The following is a 19,625-nucleotide window of genomic DNA, read 5'->3' as shown; positions in this document are numbered from 1 at the left end:
GTCTGCCTTCCAGGTTCAAGTGATTCTCCTGCCTCAGCCTCCCAAGTAGCTGGGGATTACAGGCACACGCCACCACACCTGGCTAATTTTTGTATTTTTTAGTAGATAATTTTTATGAGATTTATATCTATATATGCAATGAAGAGATATAGAAGTATATCAAATGATCATTTTTATTTGCTTGGAGGAAGTGGGATCACGGTGACTTTCACTTCATACTTTGTGTTTTGACATTCTGAAATTCTTACAATTAGTGTGTATTACTTTTTTTTTTTTTTTTAAATAAAAGGAAACATAGACTTGAAAAATCAAGTAATTTGACATGCAGACACAGGGAGAAGTACATTCGAGGCAGAGTGCAAAGAACAGGCAGGTGACTGTAGCTGACGGGAGCTGGCGGATTGTGGGCATGGTTTCCAGTTGAAGACATCTGGGGGAGATGAGTTTCATCATTAGATGAAGTCATATTCTGGAGGGGAATAAACGCTAATCTGAAATGTTATGCTTTCAATTACCAGCGAGGAGAAATTGACAGTTTTTAAATAGTGGTTTCAGAAAGGCCCTCCTGAGACGATGGCACTGAGGCGAGCCTTGGAGAAGGCCAGAGGGGAGAAAGATTGGTCTGTGGTCAAGAAATCAAAATAGTTCTGCTAGCTCAGAGACAGGGTGAAGCAGATAGACTGGAGTCATATTCAGTGTCTTTAAAAGTAACGGAGAAGAGTTAGTATACTTTCTAATCCATGAGGACTTCCTGAATGATTTTGCCTGGACTGTACCTTAAGATGCTGTTTCTTTCCAACTCCACCCCGCAATCAGATAAGTCATTCCACTTTTCTGAAGTAGAACAACAGAAGGGAAAGAGTGGACAAGTTGTTGTCTACTGGGGCTCCCTCCTGAGGAAAGGACTCCTTCAGCAGTTAGAGATGTGCACATGATATAACCGGCAATGCTACTTCTGGGTGTAACTACACGGCTCAGCTCAGAAATGCAGAATGAAAAAGCGGGTTGTGGAAGTGTGTCACATTTTCGAAATACACACAACACAATGCTATATTCTGTTTATGTGTGTTTGTGTGTATTTAGAAAAAGTCTGAAAACCTGATCTGCAGAAGCTCTGAGTTCGTAGGAGTCGTGACCATGAGAAGTACAGGGGTGGGATGGGTGCATGGGATACTAAGCTCAGCTGTGTTGCTTTACTTCCCTGAAAGAGGAACAGTCTTAAGCAGTCATAGTAAAATGTTAATGTTTGTTAGTTTCAGGGGTGGGGAAGGAAATTTAGGTCTGTAATTTAGGAGAGAGGTTGAGGCCAGAGCCAAGATTGACGTTATGATGAGTATGTGGTTACATCTTCACTTATTTTTAGAACTAAGTCTGGATGTTAACGGCCATGTTTAGTGAGCCAGGGGCCTTACCTTACTTTCTTGCAGTAGTGATGGCTTTTGTTTGTGGCCGTATTCCTGCATTTCCCTTGGGATGAATGGCAGGATGCAGGCAGTAGGTGACTGGGATGAATCACCTGACTTGAGCAGGGCTGAGACTCTCTGCAAATGGAACTCAGATACATGGACAATGGAGTGAGATTTGTCAGTGGTTTCCCATGTAGTCTGCTTTTCAGGGACAGTGAGCATGGCTTCTTCATTTGCCCAATGCTCCATATTCAGCACTGAGATGCTCGGTTAGATTTTTTGTGTGTGTTTTTTTTTTTGTTTTTTTTTTTGTTTGTTTTTAGATGGAGTCTCACTGTGTCACCAGGCTGGAGTGCAGTGGCTCTATCTCGGCTTACTGCAACCTCCACCTCCCAGGTTCAAGCAATTCTCCTGCCTCAGCCAAATGAGTAGCTCGGACTACAGGTGCGTGCCACCACACCCAGCTAATTTTTGTATTTTTAGTAGAGACGGGGTTTTACCATGTTGGCCAGGATGGTCTCGATCTTTTGACCTCGTGATCTGCCTGCCTCGGCCTCCCAAAGTGCTGGGATTACAGATGTGAGCCACCATGCCTGGATGCTTGGTTAGATTTTAATGAGGTTTAAAATTTTTTCATATGTTTAAGGGTTTCTGCAAACAAACACGCTAAATTGTAAACACCAGCAATCTGAGTACCTTCTTTTGATTTTTTCTCCATATTGTTTAGTCCCTTTTTCTTGGTTTGTTTTATAAAATTGCATAGATGTTTTGGTTGAGAGGATATTGTTTTTACTTTTCAGGGACAGGCAACAATTTCATGATACAACTTCTAAAAATATTTTAAACAACTATGAAAATAGGTTTTTCTTCCAGAACACCATTTCTTCATTTGGCACATATACAAACAAATGAGATAGAATTTAGAGTAAAAGCAGATTTTGTTTTGTTTTGTTTTTGAGACAGTCTTGCCCTGTTGCCCATGCTGGAGTGCAGCGGCGTGATCTTGGCTCACCACAACCTCCTCCTCCCGGGTTCAAGGGATTCTTGGGCCTCAGCCTCCCAAGCTACAGGCATGCACCACCACGTCAAGCTAATTTTTGTATTTTTAGTAGAGATGAGTTTTTGCCATGTTGCCCAGGCTGGTCTCAAATTCCTGGCTTCAAGTGATCCTCCTGCCTCGGCCTCCAAAAGGGCTGGGATTATAGGCATGAGCCACCACACCCAGCCTAAGGTAAAAGCAGTTTTTAAGGACAGTTGAACAGGAAAGCCCCTGGATTCCTGCACACAGATCTTGTGCCTCTCCAAAGTGCTGTAAGTGCAGGCTTCTGCTGTGTTATTTCACTCAGTGTCTGGAGCTTGCGATTCTTCCTCCCCCTTTCCTTCAGTGGCGTAGCTTGGCGGGGTAGATTAAAGTTATTGCAACATCTCAGCCTCTGAAAGTTTAGCTTATTCATCAGCAAAACTTTGAGCAAGTTGCTCCTCTTCTAAATTAGAATCGTAACCTTGACTTTAGTCTCTGAGTTAACATTGTTCAGAAAAAGAAAACACTGCCCAGTGTTTGACCAGTTTGCAAGCTGAAATGATAGAAATGAAAAATGCTGTGTTTCTAAGTAGCCTCTATATTTGCAAATGAATGAGGATTAGTTTTACTCACAAATAACAACAGAAGAGAAAGAAAGAAAGAGAGTGAGAGAGAGAAAAGGAGGGAGGGAGGGAAGGAAGGAAGAAAAGGAAGGAAGGAAGGAAGGAAGGAAGGAAGGAAGGAAGGAAGGAAGGAAGGAAGGAAGGAAGTCACCCAATGCTATAATAGAAGTTTATTTGTCTCTCACGTAAAGGAAGTTAAGGTAGCCAGTCTAGGCTGGTTTAGCAACTTCTTGATCTTCATTGGGGGGTCTGTGCTACCTGGTAGTCCAGGATGGTTGCATAAACCCAACCATTGCATCTGTATCCCATTCAGCAAGAAAAAGGAAGAAGGGCATACACCCTTTTCAGGAGACTTCCTGGAAATCACATACAACACTCCTGGTTGCATCTTGTCAGTGACCTTAGTCACGCAGCCATACCTAGCTGCAAGAGAAGTGAACACATTCAGATTCTGCCTCTTCTTCTTGACATAGAAAGGTGAGTTGCCAATCCACTGTCTGCGTGACACAGTTTAAGAGGTTTTCCTAAACACAGAATTGAGTTAATCCCAAGTCATCTGTGTCATCGTCTCTTTTTTGATAGCATCTGCCAGGTGGTCAGTCACGGTTTAGGCAAGAAGACCTATGACTTCTCTACACAAACATGGTTAGGATTATCTTGTAAATCAACCAAACTGACCAGCCCACGTTTTCATTCCTCTGTGCATCACGGATCATTTTAGAAAAAGAGTTTAGAACATGTCCAATTGTAAGAGTATAGTCTTCTAAATCAGGACTCAGTCTTACAGCAGAAGATTATATGGTAGTTAGTGTCATGTAGAAAGCTTTCATATTAGATTAGCTGAATCGATTGGGATACAGAGCCATCTTTAGAGAATGGCATCCGAGACACTGCTGATAAAGCATGTAGGTAGAGAATGGCATCTTTGTTAGGGAGAGCCCCAAACTGCTCTTCAGGAACCTTTCTCTGAGATTTGCAAGCCAGTTAGGCATAATGAAACCTTGTTTTTAATGCATATCTTTTGCCACTATAATAAACGTAACAATTAAATGTTTATATACCTTTAGTATCTTCCTGTGTAGACTAATCATATTTTTGTCAGGCTGAGGACACTTCAAGAGCATGGAGAGAAAGGTGGCAAACTGAGGGTTTGTTCTTCTTTTATGCAAGATGGCAATTATAACAAATTCCTTCTGGGCTTAGGGATGGGGTAGAGGTGGGGAGATGGGGACATGTGAATTACTCCCGATTTTTGTTACTTTTTTTCCTGTAAAATATGCTTACCGGGACGTCTCAAGGACGTCATTCTTCTGTCAACAGTGAAAAGATAACCTGACACATAGATTAAAGTAAAAATGGTTTATGGTGCCTGGTTTGTTTTCTTCCTTACATTAAATTTTCTAATAGCATATCACTAATAACACATTTCTAATAATATATTAATTTGCCAACAAGTTATTTTAGAAATAAGCCAAAACATAAAATGCTCATCCCTACTTTTCAAGGCTATTATCTGTAGTTTGAGGTGTTTATTATTTTTTCTTTTTTTGTGTGTGTGTGACAGAGTCTCACTGTGTCGGCGTGACTCAGGCTGGAGTGCAGTGATGTGATCTCTGCTCACTACAACCTCTACCTATCAGGTTCAAGCGATTCTCCTGCCTCAGCCTCCCAAGTAGCTGGGACTACAGGTGTGCACCACCACACCCAGCTAATTTTTGTGTTTTTTAGTAGAGACAGCATTTTCACCTTGTTGGCCAGGCTGCTCTTGAACTCCTGATCTCATGATCAGCCTGCCTCGGCCTCCCAAAGTACTAGGATTATAGACGTGAGCCCCCGTGACCTGCATTGAGTTCTATCAAATGTAAATATGAACTGCTGGCCTCTTCAGGATGTCCCCATTGCTTCTCTTAGTGCCTTTACCGTCCAGTACCACTGAACAGGCAGCAGGGTGCCTTCTCCGGCACACCGGAGGGACCCAGGAAAAGCAAGATAGTGTGGACTGTTCTTGTCTCCATGCCCCAAAATGGAGCACTACACCAGTAGGGTAGGAAATAGCAGGTGTTATGGGTTGAATTTGGAGACCTTGACTTGATCAACTATCTGCTCACCAAGGTCGTCTTCCTTTTTTTTTTTTTTTTTTTTTGCGGAGGTGACGTCTCCCTATCTTGCCCAGGCTCCTGGGCTCAAGTGATCTTGCCACCTTGACCTCCCAAAGTGCTGCTATCACAGGCGTGAACCCCAACACCTGGTGCTTGTCACCACGCTTAATGTCAGCAGCAGCAGAAAAAACCCCTGTTTAGCCTTCAGTGTTAATTTCCTCATTGATCTATGTCTTCCACACAAATCCACTCCCATGTTCTCCCCATATATTACATTGGTGGACTCTTCTCAAACTCTGCAGCTCAGCCCTGGTTCCTGCTGAACCTATAGCCCCAGGCCTCAGCAGCCAGCTGGGCCAAGTTAAGCCTCCCTCAGCCTCAAGATGACCTCCTCACAAGGCAAAAAGTTTCTCCGGCTGGGCTGGAGACCTAAGCTGGGAACTTGGGGGTCTCACATTCCAAGATAGAGGTTTGCCTTCAGACCCCTGAAAGTAGGTGTGCAGAAGCAGGTTCCTCTGATGGCAGAGGCCCTCCATGTATCTCTGGAAGATCCTAAATGCTGCGCTTTTTCATCCCCATGCCTTGAATTCTCCTGCTTTCTATATGTGGTACGGAAAGCTGGGAAAAGAGCCACCCCTGCTCCCAGGGGCCACTGAGAGGGTAGAGCACCGAGCAAATCCCAGACCCACTAACTAAGGGGCTGAGATGGATCCAGGGGGGCCCTTTAACCTCTCACTTGCATCACCTGACTCTTGCCGCTGTCACTGATCTGACCTACATGTTCTCCTGGGTGCTGTCCCAGTTTTGTCCCAGCTTCTCAGCTTTATGTCCTGGGCAGCCCTGAGGGTTCAGTTCCTTTATCCATACCGAGGACCAAGACCCTGTGTTTCCTCCCTCGCAATGAGGGCCACAGGCTGAGTCCCTGATCCGATGAGTGCGTCGCAGGTACCATGATGTGCCCTGCACGAGGGCGTAGATCACTCTAAAGAACAACTTCCCCATTTCTACAAAATAACGTTCAAACTGAAGAGTCTGACTGAAGATTCTTTTTACTTCATTTGTTTTCATGCTACGTTTTTGCTGTCCAGCTCCAAGTCCGTGACAATGGGTCACAGGATCAGTGCGAGTAAAAATGTAGATGTTTTTCTTCATCTTTGGGCTATCTTTGTGCTCTGTAATCCTAAATATAAATACACTGAGGCTGGGCACAGTGTCTCATACCTGTCATCTCAGCCCTTTGGGAAACCAGGGCAGGCGGATGCTTAGAGCCCAGAAGTTCAAGACCAACCTGGGCAACATGGCACAACCCCATCTCTACAAAAAAAATACAAAAACTAGCCGGGCGTGGTGGTGTGCGCCTGTGGTCTCACCTGCGCAGAAGGCTGAGGTGGGAGGATCACCTGAGCCCTGGAGAGCAAGGCTGAACTGAGCTACAATCTCATTGCCCTCCAGCCTGGGCAACAGAGTGAGCCCCTATTTCCAAAAAAAAAAAAAAAAAATACGTTGACTAATAACACTAGCAACATTGTTTCATGGGAGCCGCCTCTGCTGTTTGTACCAAAACTGAGCAGATTTTTCTGGCCAGGCATGAATAGTCATTAAATCAATCTGCTTGTGAGAAACTGGTAGATCTAGACATGACCGAAAAGCTGGCAGGCCTGTCTCTTCCCTTACATAAGAAATCAGCCCAGGTAGAATCTGTGCCTGTGACTCTTGAATGTATGATATAGCCTAATATTTTCTATCCTGTTTTATTTGTTTTTTTAAATGTTGGTCGAAACTGTGAATTCCACTGGGACTCTATCTTTGGTTCAAAAGTCCATGATCTGCCTGCTTATAATGAGTTACTACATTGTACGATCTTAAAATTGTAACTTTTAAGATATTTTCTTTCTCTAAGATAAGTCTGTCTTAATTTATTGTGTACTCTAAGTTGTCCTGCCAGAAATGCTGGCATATTTACTTTGTTTTCAAATTCAATAATCATAGTTTCTCTTGCCAAGTTACACTAATGGTCTCGAAAAAACTTATTGCATGGTTTTTGAAACTGTTCCTTCCTAGGAAGCTTTAAAGTAAGATGTTTTTACCTGTTGATGTTTACACAGGTTAAGCATCCCTAATGCCAAAATCCAAAGAAGTGCTCAGAAATCTAAAGTTTGAGTGACAACATGATGCCACAAGTGGAAAATTCCACACCTGGTCTCATGTGTGGGTTGCAGTCACCATGCAGCTAAATCTTTCATATATGCACAAAATCATGAAAACTGTTGTTCAAGGCCAGGCACAGTGGCTCACACCTATCATCCTAGCATTTTGGGAGGCCAAGCCAGGCAGATCACTTAAGCCCAGGAGTTTGAGACTAGCCTGGGCAACTTGGTGAAACACTGTCTCTACTAAAAATACAGAAAAGAAAGAAAGAAAGAAATTAGCTGGGCATGGTAGCACGCACCTGTCGTCCCAGCTAATTGGAAGGCTGAGGCAGGAGAATTGCTTGAACTGGATGGCAGAGGTTGCAGTGAGTCGAGATCATGACACTGCACTCCAGCCTGGGTGACAGAGCAAGACGCTGTCTCAAAAAAAAAAAAAAAAATGCTCAGGCTATGTGTATAAGGTGTACATGAAATAGAAATGAATGTCATGTTTAGACTCAGGTCCCATCCCTATGAGATCTCATTATGTATATGCAAGTATTACAAAACCTGAACAAATTGAAAAGTCAAATATCACTTCCGTCCAGTGCCAACCATTTTGCATGAGGGATACTCATCCTGTACTTCTTTCCCTTTTGGGTTTGTTTTCATAACTGCTCAGTAGAAACTGTTCTGTGTCATCTTTTCATTATTTTACGCTAAATCATGTTGGTGGCCAAGCCTGTCAGAATTCATTTGTTGTGAGTTAACTCCCTGGTGTCCAGTTCTCAGGAGTTGCTAGAAGAGAGCTCTGCCCCCATGCAGTCTTCCAGAATCCCCAGCTGTAGCCAGGACTGGGGAACACCACTGCTGGCCAAGAGCAGAAGGGCTAAGCTCTGGTCATAATGATGACACTCTACAAATTGTTCTTGTTCCGTACCAGAACATGCAAACTATTTGGATAATGGATTTATGAATTTAATTCTGTTGGATTTTTATAAAGGAGTAAAAATAACCCTGTATAATTTATCACGTGTATAATAGTATATTATAATGTGTATAATTTATAATATTCGTCAAAACGTTTCTTTCATTTCTTTTCCAAAATTAAATTTCACTTTGGTTAAAATCATCTTACAAAACAAGATGATCTCGTGATGGTTCCAAATAATGCAAACCAGTGTTTGTAACTAATTAACTCTCTGGAGGAAGGAAATTCTGAGTTCTGACACAAAAGCACGTCTAAGGGGTATTGGTATACAATCATAAATGTGTTGTGTACCTGTGTCGTCTTTACACTGCTCACTTTCTCTATCCCTTTCCCCACATATATCCCCAGTAACTTCCTCATGATGTCTCTGCCACCCCCAATCTTCCCCTAATGTGTATGAACTCGGTCATCACCAAAGCGGTGGGAAGGAAGAATGGCACATGCTAATATTAATGTTGAGGTTTGTACCGGCTTCTTCTTCCTTTAAGCCTCCTGATATGTGTCCACTTCAGTTTTTTGTTTGTTTGCTTTTTTGAGATGGAGTCTCGCTTCATTGCCAGGCTGGAGTACAGTGGCAAAATCTCGGCTCACTGCAACCTCCGCCTCCCGGGTTCAAGCAATTCTCCTGCCTCAGCCTCCCAAGTAGCTGGGACTACAGGCGTGCACCACCATGCCTGGTTAATTTTTGTACTTTTAGTAGAAACGAGGTTTCACTGTGTTAGCCAGGATGGTCTGGATCTCCTGACCTTGTGATCCGCCTACCTCGGCCTCCCAAAGTGCTGGGATTACAGGTGTGAGCTCCTGCACCCAGCCTGTGTCCGGTTAGTTCTATATACTTCCCAGAAATTTGACTCTGAGATATTTAATAAAACTAAATAGGATTATGTGTTAAATATACAAATCCTAAAGAGCAGAAAGGATTTAGTGTTTAGTAAAATTTCATACACTTAAGATGAGTCGATTCTCAACATTAATATATTCTAAACAAAGTTCTTTTTTTAAGCTGCAGTAATAATGCTGAACTTCTCTCTTAATTTAATGATTTATCCTGGGTCAGTTTCCTCGTAGTAGCTGAAAAAGTCATTACAATCCTCACTTGCTCACTTTTAACTCAAGCTCAGAACTCATGTGTTTCTGTGACTTTTTTTCAGTTTATCTGCAGACAGCTGCCGTTGAATAAACATGTTTACATAGGCCAGAAAAAGGCAGCCTGAAGATTCTAGTTCCTATTTCTTTTAGCACTGTTTGGGAATTAACACCCACAGTGCTTCAGAATGAAGTATTGTCTAGCATACACCTTGCTTGTTCCTCTACTAAGCTTCTATTTTTGTTTCTAATTTGTTGTGAAAAACCAAAGTGTAGCCTTTGCTTGAATGGCAGCTACAGTTTTTTTTTTTTTTCTTTCTATTTACAAGAAATTCCTTTGATGATTAAGTTAGCCAGATATGCCCTGTGCGCTCATATTTCTCATCTCAACCTGTTTTGAGCTGAGCTAGTTGCAAGGACTAGTTCTTCTGTGAGACCTCTAGCAGTCCATAAATTCAAGTTTGTGTCCAAAAGTAATGGCGAACTCAATATGTTGTATACTTGATATATGTTCATTGCACATATGGAGAGAAGAGTTGTTACTGTTCTAAAGTAGCTATGAAATCTGACAGTTCTAATTTCTTTATCTCTGAGTACCCATGGAATAAAGAACTCCTTAGTGACATAGCAAGGCAGAAGTGTAATTTCCAATTCTAGTGGCAACATCCGGGTATTTCAAGTGGAAATTAAGAAAACTTTAAGGGATATTTATCCCAGCACTTCAGTTTAACTCTTTTTCAGAGTCCAGGGAGGGTTTCCCCTAGTGTAAATGCAGAAATGCGAATTTCAGATCTAAAGCGGCTCTTGCCTTTTCTTTTCTTTCCCTGCGCTTGTGCTGACAACAAAGTACAATTTGGAAGGAAAACCCAGGCTGGAGCATTTGAATCACTCATTTCTGAACCAGCGAAGGGAGGGCTGGTGCCTGGCTGGAGGAGGTTCAGAAGGCAAGCCTTGGGGTCTGATCTTTCCGCTGGGAGGGGGTGAATACGTGGACCCCAGGAGACCATTTGGCTCTCAGGAGTCCGGACTGCAGTGCCAGTGTTCTCACACCTGTGTGGCCTGTTCCTGCCTGGGGTTGGGTACCAAGTCTGGGTGGAAGAGGTTCCTGGAGCATCCTCACTCTGAACTGGTTTTTTGTTTGTTTGTTTGTTTGTTTTTTTCCCGACGCGGAGTCTTGCTCTGTTGCCCAAGCTGGAGTGCAGTGGCATGATCTTGGTTCACTGCAACCTCTGCCTCGTGGGTTCAGGCAATTTTTCTGCCTCACCCTCCCAAGTAGCTGGGACTACAGTCGCACTCCTCCACGCTGGCTAATTTTTGTGTTTTCAGTAGAGACAGGAGTTTGATTGGCCAGGCTGCAATCAAACTCCTGACCTCCTGATCGCCCCACCTTGGCCTCCCAAAGTGGTGGCATTACAGGCGTAAGCCACCGTGCCTGGCGGAAGTGTTTCTTTGTCAATCAGAAAATTCCCTGCTGCTGCCCCAGAACTTTCACTTTTGACACATGGACCAAGAACTGGCAGGGGAGGTGATTTATAATTCCTAAATGAATTACTGTAAAGGAGACAACAAGTTCCTCGGCTTAAGTAAAGGAAGGGAGGGAAGGAGGGAAGAAAGGAGGATCATAAAGAAGATTCTAGATTGCGGCTGGGTGCAGTGGCTCACGCCTGTAATCCCAATACTGTGGGAGGCAGAGGTGGGTGGACCACGAGGTCAAGAGATCAAGACCATCCTGACCAACAGGATGAAGGCCCCATCTCTCCAAAAATTAGCCAGGTGTGGTGGCACGCACCTGTAATCGCTGCAACTCGAGAGGCTGAGACGGAAGAATTGTTTGAACCCAGGAGGCGGGGGTTACAGTGAGCCGAGACTGAGCCACTGCACTCCCGCCTGGTGACAGAGCAAGACCCCATCTCAAAAAGAAAAAAAAGAAAATTCTAGAGTGCATGCTTTGGTAATCATAGCAGGGCCTTTTTGCAGTTAGAACAAAAGCCTAGATACGCTTACCTCTCAGTTCAGGAAAATAATTTAGAGCTACTTGTTAAATGCTGAAGAATTATTGAAGTACAAAGTGTTAAGATTTTCACTGAAAGCAAAGCTGACCAAGCAACTCAGCTAGGGAAATGCTACGGGATCAGTTGATGGCCTGATGAGGAGTGTGGAGTAGGGGCTTTGGCAGAAGTTGCTAGCAGACAGGCCTTGGCTTTAGTCCAAGCTCTATCGCTTAATAACTGTGACCTTGGGGGAAATTATAAAACTTTCCAGTCCTTAGTATCATAAACTGTAAATGGAGGAGAAAGATACCTCACAGATGTTGAAAGGTGAAATGAGACAGGACACCTAGTACATTGCCTGGCTACATAGAAGACGTTTCACTAGTGTTAGATTCAGGCCCTCTCCCCTTGCCTGGGTCTCTTGAATAGCGTCTTCCCATCATGTGCACATTGAGCAATAAGGCGGACAGCTGCCATCCCCCACGCTGCTCTGCATTGAGAGTGTTTCTGTTGACCCTCCCTTCCTCCCTGTGAAGCTAGTTCAGCAGTCACCTCATCACTGTTTTTCCTCTCCAGAGAGTGTCGTGTTTTAGTGACCACACTGTTGACAGAGCACATCCCAACCACGCTGGATGGAATTTTGACTGCGATAATTCGTATTCGAGGATTTTTATAGTGCATGGGGTTACAATGATTCGCATAATGAACATACAAGATGTTTCTGCCTAGCTTGTAGTGCACTCGTAATATTCTCGGAGGAAGCATCTAGGAAGTGCCAGGCTCCTTCGTCCTGCATGAGCCACAGCAAGCTGTCTGTGCCTCAGTGCTATGGACACTTTGGGTTGATTATTCCTTGTTGGTAGAGTCCCAGCTGTCCTGTGAGTTATAGGATATTTAGCAGCAACCCTGCTAGATGCCATTTATGACAATCAAAAATGTCTCCTAACATTGCTAAGTGTCCAGGTGGGGAGTGGAATAGGCAGAATCGCCTCCAGTTGAGAAGGGCTGAAGTGTACTTAGGATTTGTGATTCAGCAGAAATGGGTTCTGTGAATGCACTAACGCATGAGAACATCCAAAAATCAATGTGACAGAGAATTGAATTTAAATTTATCTGCATACAGGTCAGTAAGCAGAATTTTGAAAAAAAAAAAAAAACGTCAAGAATCAAAATGTTGGCTGGGCATGGTGGCTCACTCCTGTAATCCCAGCGCTTTGGGAGGTCAAGGCGGGTGGATCACCTGAGGTGAGGAGTTTGAGACCAGCTTGGCCGATGTGGTGAAACCCTGTCTCTCCTAAAAATACAGAAATTAACAGGGCATGGTGGTGCATGCCTGTAATCCCAGCTACTTGGGAAGATGAACCAGGAGAATCACTTGAATCCGGGGGGCAGAGGTTGCAGTGAGCTGAGATCATGCCATTGCACTGCAGCCTGGGCAAAAAGAGCAAACCATCTCAAGAAAAATAAGAGAAAGGTCAGAAAAGATGTTCTTTCTCACTGGGTAATGAATAATCTTTTGCGTCTTTGTTGGTGTACCTGCAGCTGTTTCTTCACTAAGTGAAGACATTGGCACACAGATGATTGTGTAAACACTAGGCAAATTCGTAGGGTTCAGTAATTCTTGAATGAGAAGAAAGAAAGGTTGTTCTTGAATTCTGTGATATGTGTATTTAATCATGTTTTAAAGGAGAATGCCATATGTGATAGACAGAACTCTGGGCTGGGTCAGAGGGACCAGGGGCACCATGCTGGGCTTTGTGTCATTATCTCCAAACAGTAACTGGCCTGGTGCACAGGAGGAAGTTAGAGTACATGGTCCCTACAGCTCCTGCATCGCTGTAGGGTTTTATGAACCCATATTTTAAAGGGCCTTCCAATGAAATAAGGATGTTAATGCTTTTTTTAAAAAAAATTTAAGACATTGGTGATTAAAGTCCTAGTCAAGTATGGTGATTCATGACTGTAATCCCAGCACTTTGGGAGGCGGAGGCAAAGGTGGGCGGATCACTTGAGGTCAGGATTACAAGACCAGCCTGGGCAACATGGTGAAACCATGTCTCCACTAAAAGTACAAAAATTAGTGGGACGTGGTGGCATTCTCCTGTAATCCCAGCTACTTGGGAGGCTGAGGCAGAAGAATCACTTGAACTGCGGACGCGGAGGTTGCAGTGAGCCAAGATCTCACCACTCTACTCCAGCCTGGTCAACAGAGCAAGACTCAAAGAAAAAAAAGGAAAATAAAAGAAATCCAACTTCTAATTATCGTTGCAGTGTTCGTCGATGTGTGCAGTAAGTTGGGAACATACAGAATAACTTAAGATATAGAAATCATCTCTCCCTCCCTGAAGAATTTTATGGATACCATGTTTGCCTGCCAGGAATGTTGTCTTGTTCTGGTGTTTTCATTTTTGTCGTTGCCATTGTTTCTGTTTAATTTTTACAACACAACTCGGTGCACCCCTGGATGATCACGGAAAGGCGGCTGGCTGGCGTTCCAGAATTGGTTTTGACTCTCTTTCTGAACCCAGAGCTGTGTTTCCTGTGCAGGTTGTTAGCCGTATTTATCCAAATTGTCAGTCATTTCCCAACTCAGACCCACTGACCCTTCCTTTCTCAGCTGATTATAGGTTTTGAAGTTCAAATCAAGCTAGGCTTAGAATCACTATCTAGTAACCTCTGTGTTTGCACAATAAGAGTATTAGTCAGCATTTCCTGTTTTCATTCACATTGTAAGTGGAATAGCTGTAACAAAAGGGAAAGAGATTGCCAAGACAAATAATGGTTATGGTTGTGCAAACACTTTATTGCAAGCCTTATTACATATGCAGCTTTCAGAAGTCTGCATGATGTGCCTTTCAGGAAAGCTAAATCCTACTAAGTGGACTTGCTTCAGGACTTAAGAGCAAGTCTATATTGAATTTAACGTTAAATAATTATTTGGCCTGTATCTCTTTTAAATTTTATTGAGAGCTGCAAGTAAGATAAGGGAATACATTACTTATTTCAAGTCACTAGAAAAACTTAACTTCTTATCGGTGAGATATGTTGTCAGTTCCTAAGAAGTACCTAGGAAATGGAACCTTCCTATAAGAGTGGTTTGTCTGCTTCTCATAAGGTGGGTCTTCATGTCAAGGCCCCCTAAGGCACAGATATGCAGCACTCCACAGTGTCCAAATGCATAGTGATTGGTGGTCCCTTACTAAAGTAAGTTTTACTTTTACAATGACTGATTACACATCAGCATGCCTTTTCCATGTTCTCTTTCCTTGGCAGCCTTATATTTGAAGCCAAACAACATAAACGTGATTACCTGCAGTATTTCAGGACAGTTTGCAGTTTCAATGGGAGAATTTGGTACTTTCTTCTGTTTCCTTCCCATTCTTTGTCTCTCCGTTTCCTTTGATTTGGAAGCCGGCATCCTCGGCCATTTGCCACCACTTGTTGTTTTATTCCCCTAGCTGGAGTTCTCTTTATTACTACTTTTTTGTTTCCAGTTTGTATCTTTTTAAAAATAAAACATGGTGAAACCCTGTCTCTATAAAAATACAAAAATTAGCTGGGCATGATGTAAGGTGCCTGTAATCCCAGCTATTCGGGAGGCTGAGGCGGGAGAATCACTTGAACCCGGGAGGTGAGGGTGGACTTGCAGTGGGCGCTCCAGCCTGCGTGAAAAGAGCGAAACTCCATTTGAAAAATAAATGAATAAATAAAGAAAGAAAATGTGAAATTAAGCTTAGCTAACCCATGTAGACGTTTTAGATGGTCACATCTTTATTGGATATGACATTTATGCCTGTTAGTAAAACCATTTTAATACTGTAAGAAAAAAAGGGGCTGGATGCAGTGGCTCACGCCTGTAATCCCAGCAGCTTGTGAGGCCGAGGCGGGCGGATCAACTGAGATCAGGAGCTCGAAACCAGGCTGGCCAACATGGCAAAACCCCATTTCTACTAAACGTACAAAAATTAGCTCGGCATGGTGGCAGGCGCCTGTAATCCCAGCTACTCGGGAGGCTAAGGCAGGAGAATCACTTGAACCCAGGAGGCGGAGGTTGCAGTGAGCCAACGTGGCGCCACCACACTCCAGCCTGGGAGACAAGAGCAAGACTCCATCTCAAAAAAATAAAAAAAGGAAAGTATGCTAGGGAAGTATGCTACTTCTATGTGATTCTGTTTCGTCCACCGAAGCATGGCCTTTCCTTGAGGTTGTCATTGGCTCCTGAGTCCCATCCTGTTTGTTCATTGACTTTGTGTCAGGCACTGTGTTAGGAAGTGGAGCTACAAGATGAATAAGGCATGGTCCCACCTTCCACGTGGGAGATGGCACATCAGTCTCATTAGGGTGCACACCACAGGCCCGGGAGAAGATGGGACAGGCGGGAGGGTAGCCGACTCTCCCTGAAAGCATAAGGACAAGCTTCCAGGAAATGGCATAGCTAGGCTGAGACTTGGACAGCGGGTTAAAGAGGCAGAGAGAGGCAAGAGGAATGTTCCAGATGGGAGAAGAGGACTGGAGGTGATGACAAGTAACATAGTGTGTGTGGGCTCTGCTGGAAACTTGGTATTACAGAAGCCTGAAATTTGAGGCAGGGAATGTGGAGGAAGATGGAGGTGGTGGAGGGAAGTTTACCCGCACGTGGCCTTGGCTTGTATATTAAGGTGCTTTAGGAGAAGCAGGAACCAGTGAAGATAGGAGAACATGGTGACTACACAGGAGTATTAAGGGGGAGAGGAGCTATGGTGGTTGGTTGGTTGGTTTGTTTTGAGAGAGTTTCAGTCTTGTTGCCCAGGCTGGAGTGCGATGGCATGATCTTGGCTCATCGCAACCTCTGCCTCGGGGGCTCAAGCGATTCTCCTGTCTCAGCCTCCTGAGTAGCTGGAATTACAGGTGTGCACCACAACGCCCAGCTAATTTTTTGTATTTTTAATAGAAACAGCGTTTCACCATGTTAGCCAGGCTGGTCTTGAACTCCTGACCTCAGGTGATCTGCCAGTCTTGGCCTCCCAAAGTGCTGGGATTATAGGGAGCTAGGTTTTTGAAGGGAATTGGAGTTTGCTATTTTTCAAGGCCATTCAGTGGTTATAAATGAAACTTGTCATTAATATATTTGTGTCTACGTGTTTTAAAACATGTTTTTCTGCTACTCTCTTTTTATTTGGTTTGGTGATAGATGATGACTTCCTTCAGTGCCTTCTACGTGCCTTGCTATGTTAATGTCTCAAACACATGTGGGCCGTCTCATCACGGAGCTAGCCAGCTGACAGGGTAGTTTAATGTATAAATATGCATCCATTTGAGAAGAACTTAGAGATCACTTGATCAGCCCCATTATGTAAAATGTATGCAACAATCTACCTCCAACTATAAGGCGACATGAAACAGATTTTTTAAATACCATAGCAGGGAAAAAAATGTGTAACATTTGGGTTCCTCCAGTCCCACTCCTCAGTACTGATCAGGCCAGGGAACAGGTCTTGCTGGTGAAACCTCTCCCATCATGACAGTTGATTTCTCTTCATCTTGACCATTTCTGCCCGGCTCTGTCCTTTACCTGTGAATCTCTTTCCTCCCTCTCCTTCCTCCCCTTGACCTTTGCCTGCCATACCCAACTCTCATTTCTCTGCTTAGAAAAATCCTACTTGCTTCTCAGAGCCTGACTCCATCACCCCATTTCTCCGCACCTCCCAGGCAGACTCCTTCCTCCCAGTGTCCACCCCGCCCCCCAGCTCTCTCTAGTTGAATAGCAGATGTTCTCTCTCCCACTTCCCTGCAGGGCTTCTCGGTAGTGACCCTAAAAGTGAGCTTCTACCAGTGAGAAAAATTGCCTGGGTGTAGCAGGAATTCCCACAAATGCTTAGGAGTTCAATATAATTTTTAGCAAGTGGGAAAGTTATCATTTCTGTTCCAGTGATGTGAACTGTTTTTGTGAGTTCTCGGTATGCACCCGGAAAATAAAACAAACAAACAAAAAACAAACCACAACCCAGTGACTTGGTCATTTACCTGTGCCATCTCATGTAATTCTTCCAACAAGGAACTTGCCGAGGCTGCGTAGCTATAGGGGACCCAGGGTCCCGTCTGTGTGCTAACCTGCAGGGCAGCCCCATGTAATCCAGTACTGTGGCTTTGTTGTCCAGCCCTCCACCTCCAGGAGCCCACTCAATGATGACTTTTGACAAAAGTCACCTGGATTATCCCTCTTTTGGGGTCCATGATGCCACCAACATGCTAAACTTAACAAATACATTACCAGGGTACTGCTGAAGTAAGGATTGTTACTGTAAGTGATTTTCCCTGATTTGACCACTACTAATAAAATCACAAGAATTGTCCCAAATACTGTAGAAAAAGGAATGCCTTTTATTTCTCAAAAGTGTTCTGCTGCAGTTAGTTTAAATAACACATAATAAACTATAAAATGCTTGTGGCTATATTTATCCAAAATGAACATTTTTAATGTAATTTTTTAAATTTGTCAAAAGCATATATCAATGGTCATAAAAATTTTTTATATCCTTTGGCCCCATTACCTTACGCTGGGGAATTTATTCCAAGAATATAATTTGAAAGAGATTAAAGCTCATAGGCACAGATATTTTCAGTGCAGCATTGTTTATATTGGAAACACCCCAAATGTTCAGCAACAAGGGGAACAGTTTTGTAAATCTTGCTACAGCAACTTAACAAAATTATAAGCTGCCATTTATAATTGTAAATTTGGAAACTTTGTAGTACAACAAGAAAGTCTGTAGTCCAGCAAAAAAACTGATCATGTTAAATGTTTCTGATTTCTTAGTTTTTCTCCCGCTGATTCTTATCTGTGTCCTGGTCATACTGTCAGTGTATAAGTGCGTATTTAATAAACATTCACTTTTGACTATATCAGCAGTATTCCCTTCTTAGAATGGTTTGCTTCCCTGATTTTAATGGACTTTCATGTCACCTGGGGATCTTATTACACTGTTATTCTGATTCCGTAAACTTTATGGGGAGCCCCAGATTCCACACTTCTTAGAGGCTCTCGGATACTGCTGATGCTGTTGGATCATGCATCTCGAATTGAGTCGCAAGGGCTTGGAGCTATTTGTATATGAAGAAGATGCTACTGACCCAGTGCCTCATGTTATCTTGAAAGGCAGCTGTGACCTTTCTAGCAACTGAAGGGGTGGGGACTAGAAATGAGTGTTTTCTGGTGTTTCTCGAATAAAGCTACTGTCTTGTATCCAGATTGATCACCAGGGTCTGTATGCCCTTCAACTAACTTGAAATTGGTCGGTTAACAGAAATGACTGGGTGGCACTAAAATAAATTATTCTTTGTATAACAAGTGAGAAAGGGCCCGGCATGGTGGCTCATGCCTGTAATCCCAGGACTTTGGGAGGCCGAGGCGGGTGGATTACCTGAAGTAAGGACTTCAACAGAAGCCTGGCTAACATGGTGAAACCCCATCTCTACTATAAACACACACACACACAAAATAGCCGGGTGTGGTGGTGGGGGTCTGTAATCCCAGTTACTCAGGAGACTGAGGCAGGAGAATTGCTTGAACCCCAGAGGTGGAGGTTGCAGTGAGCTGAGATTGTGCCATTGCACTCCAGCCCGGGCAACAAGAGCAAAACCCTATCTCAAAAAAAAAAAAAAAAAGAATAATCATAAGAAGAAGGGTCTCCTATTGTAATCATAATTATACTATCATTGTTCTTTGATACAATTTGGAACCTGATTACGAAGTTGAAAATCCTCATTTTATTAAGAAAAGCTTTGCTGTGAGTTACGGTACTGGAAGAAAAGTCTTGGCCTGGCCATGGCAAGGATTCCTCAGGCCTGGTGGTGTGAAGCAGAGGAGGGCGCCCACCATCTCTTTCGGGCAGATAATGGAGAGTGTTTCTATGACAGTGGGGAAATCAGCTCACCGTTGTGTTGATAAACACAGGGAATTTTAGCTGTCCTTTGAGCTTGAATTGTAGTGGTGATTGCCGAAACCTACTTTCGTTTTTAGAAGGTAATACTCCACTTGCTTCCCCACAGTGACCGAAGCTGGCTTTGGTGCTGACATCGGAATGGAGAAATTCTTCAACATCAAGTGCCGCGCTTCCGGCCTGGTGCCCGACGCGGTTGTGTTGGTGGCAACGGTGCGGGCTCTGAAGATGCACGGAGGCGGGCCCAGTGTAAGTGCGCACACCGCCTTCCCAGCACCGAAGCGGTTTCGTTATGTTAAATCAGAGTTTCGCATTTGAAAAGTTTCTGCCTGTTTAATGACTAGTTTTCTTTTTTGGGGG

General features: G+C 43.6%; 1 protein-coding gene across 1 annotated transcript in view; it reads left to right on the top strand.

Moving 5' to 3' along the window:
- Positions 1-19,625, top strand: part of MTHFD1L (methylenetetrahydrofolate dehydrogenase (NADP+ dependent) 1 like) — a 207,573-nt gene that overhangs the window by 102,804 nt on the left and 85,144 nt on the right. Inside the window, exon 15 of the mRNA XM_017539199.2 lies at positions 19,375-19,514. Within this exon, the coding sequence (XP_017394688.1) occupies positions 19,375-19,514 (140 nt within the window). The remainder of the gene's footprint in view (positions 1-19,374; positions 19,515-19,625) is intronic.

Source organism: Cebus imitator, unplaced genomic scaffold (assembly GCF_001604975.1).
Source record: "Cebus imitator isolate Cc_AM_T3 unplaced genomic scaffold, Cebus_imitator-1.0 Scaffold6, whole genome shotgun sequence".
Classification (NCBI taxonomy): Eukaryota; Metazoa; Chordata; class Mammalia; order Primates; family Cebidae; genus Cebus; species Cebus imitator.
Note: the sequence above shows the minus strand (reverse complement) of the source record. Positions and strands in the feature narration are given on the sequence as shown.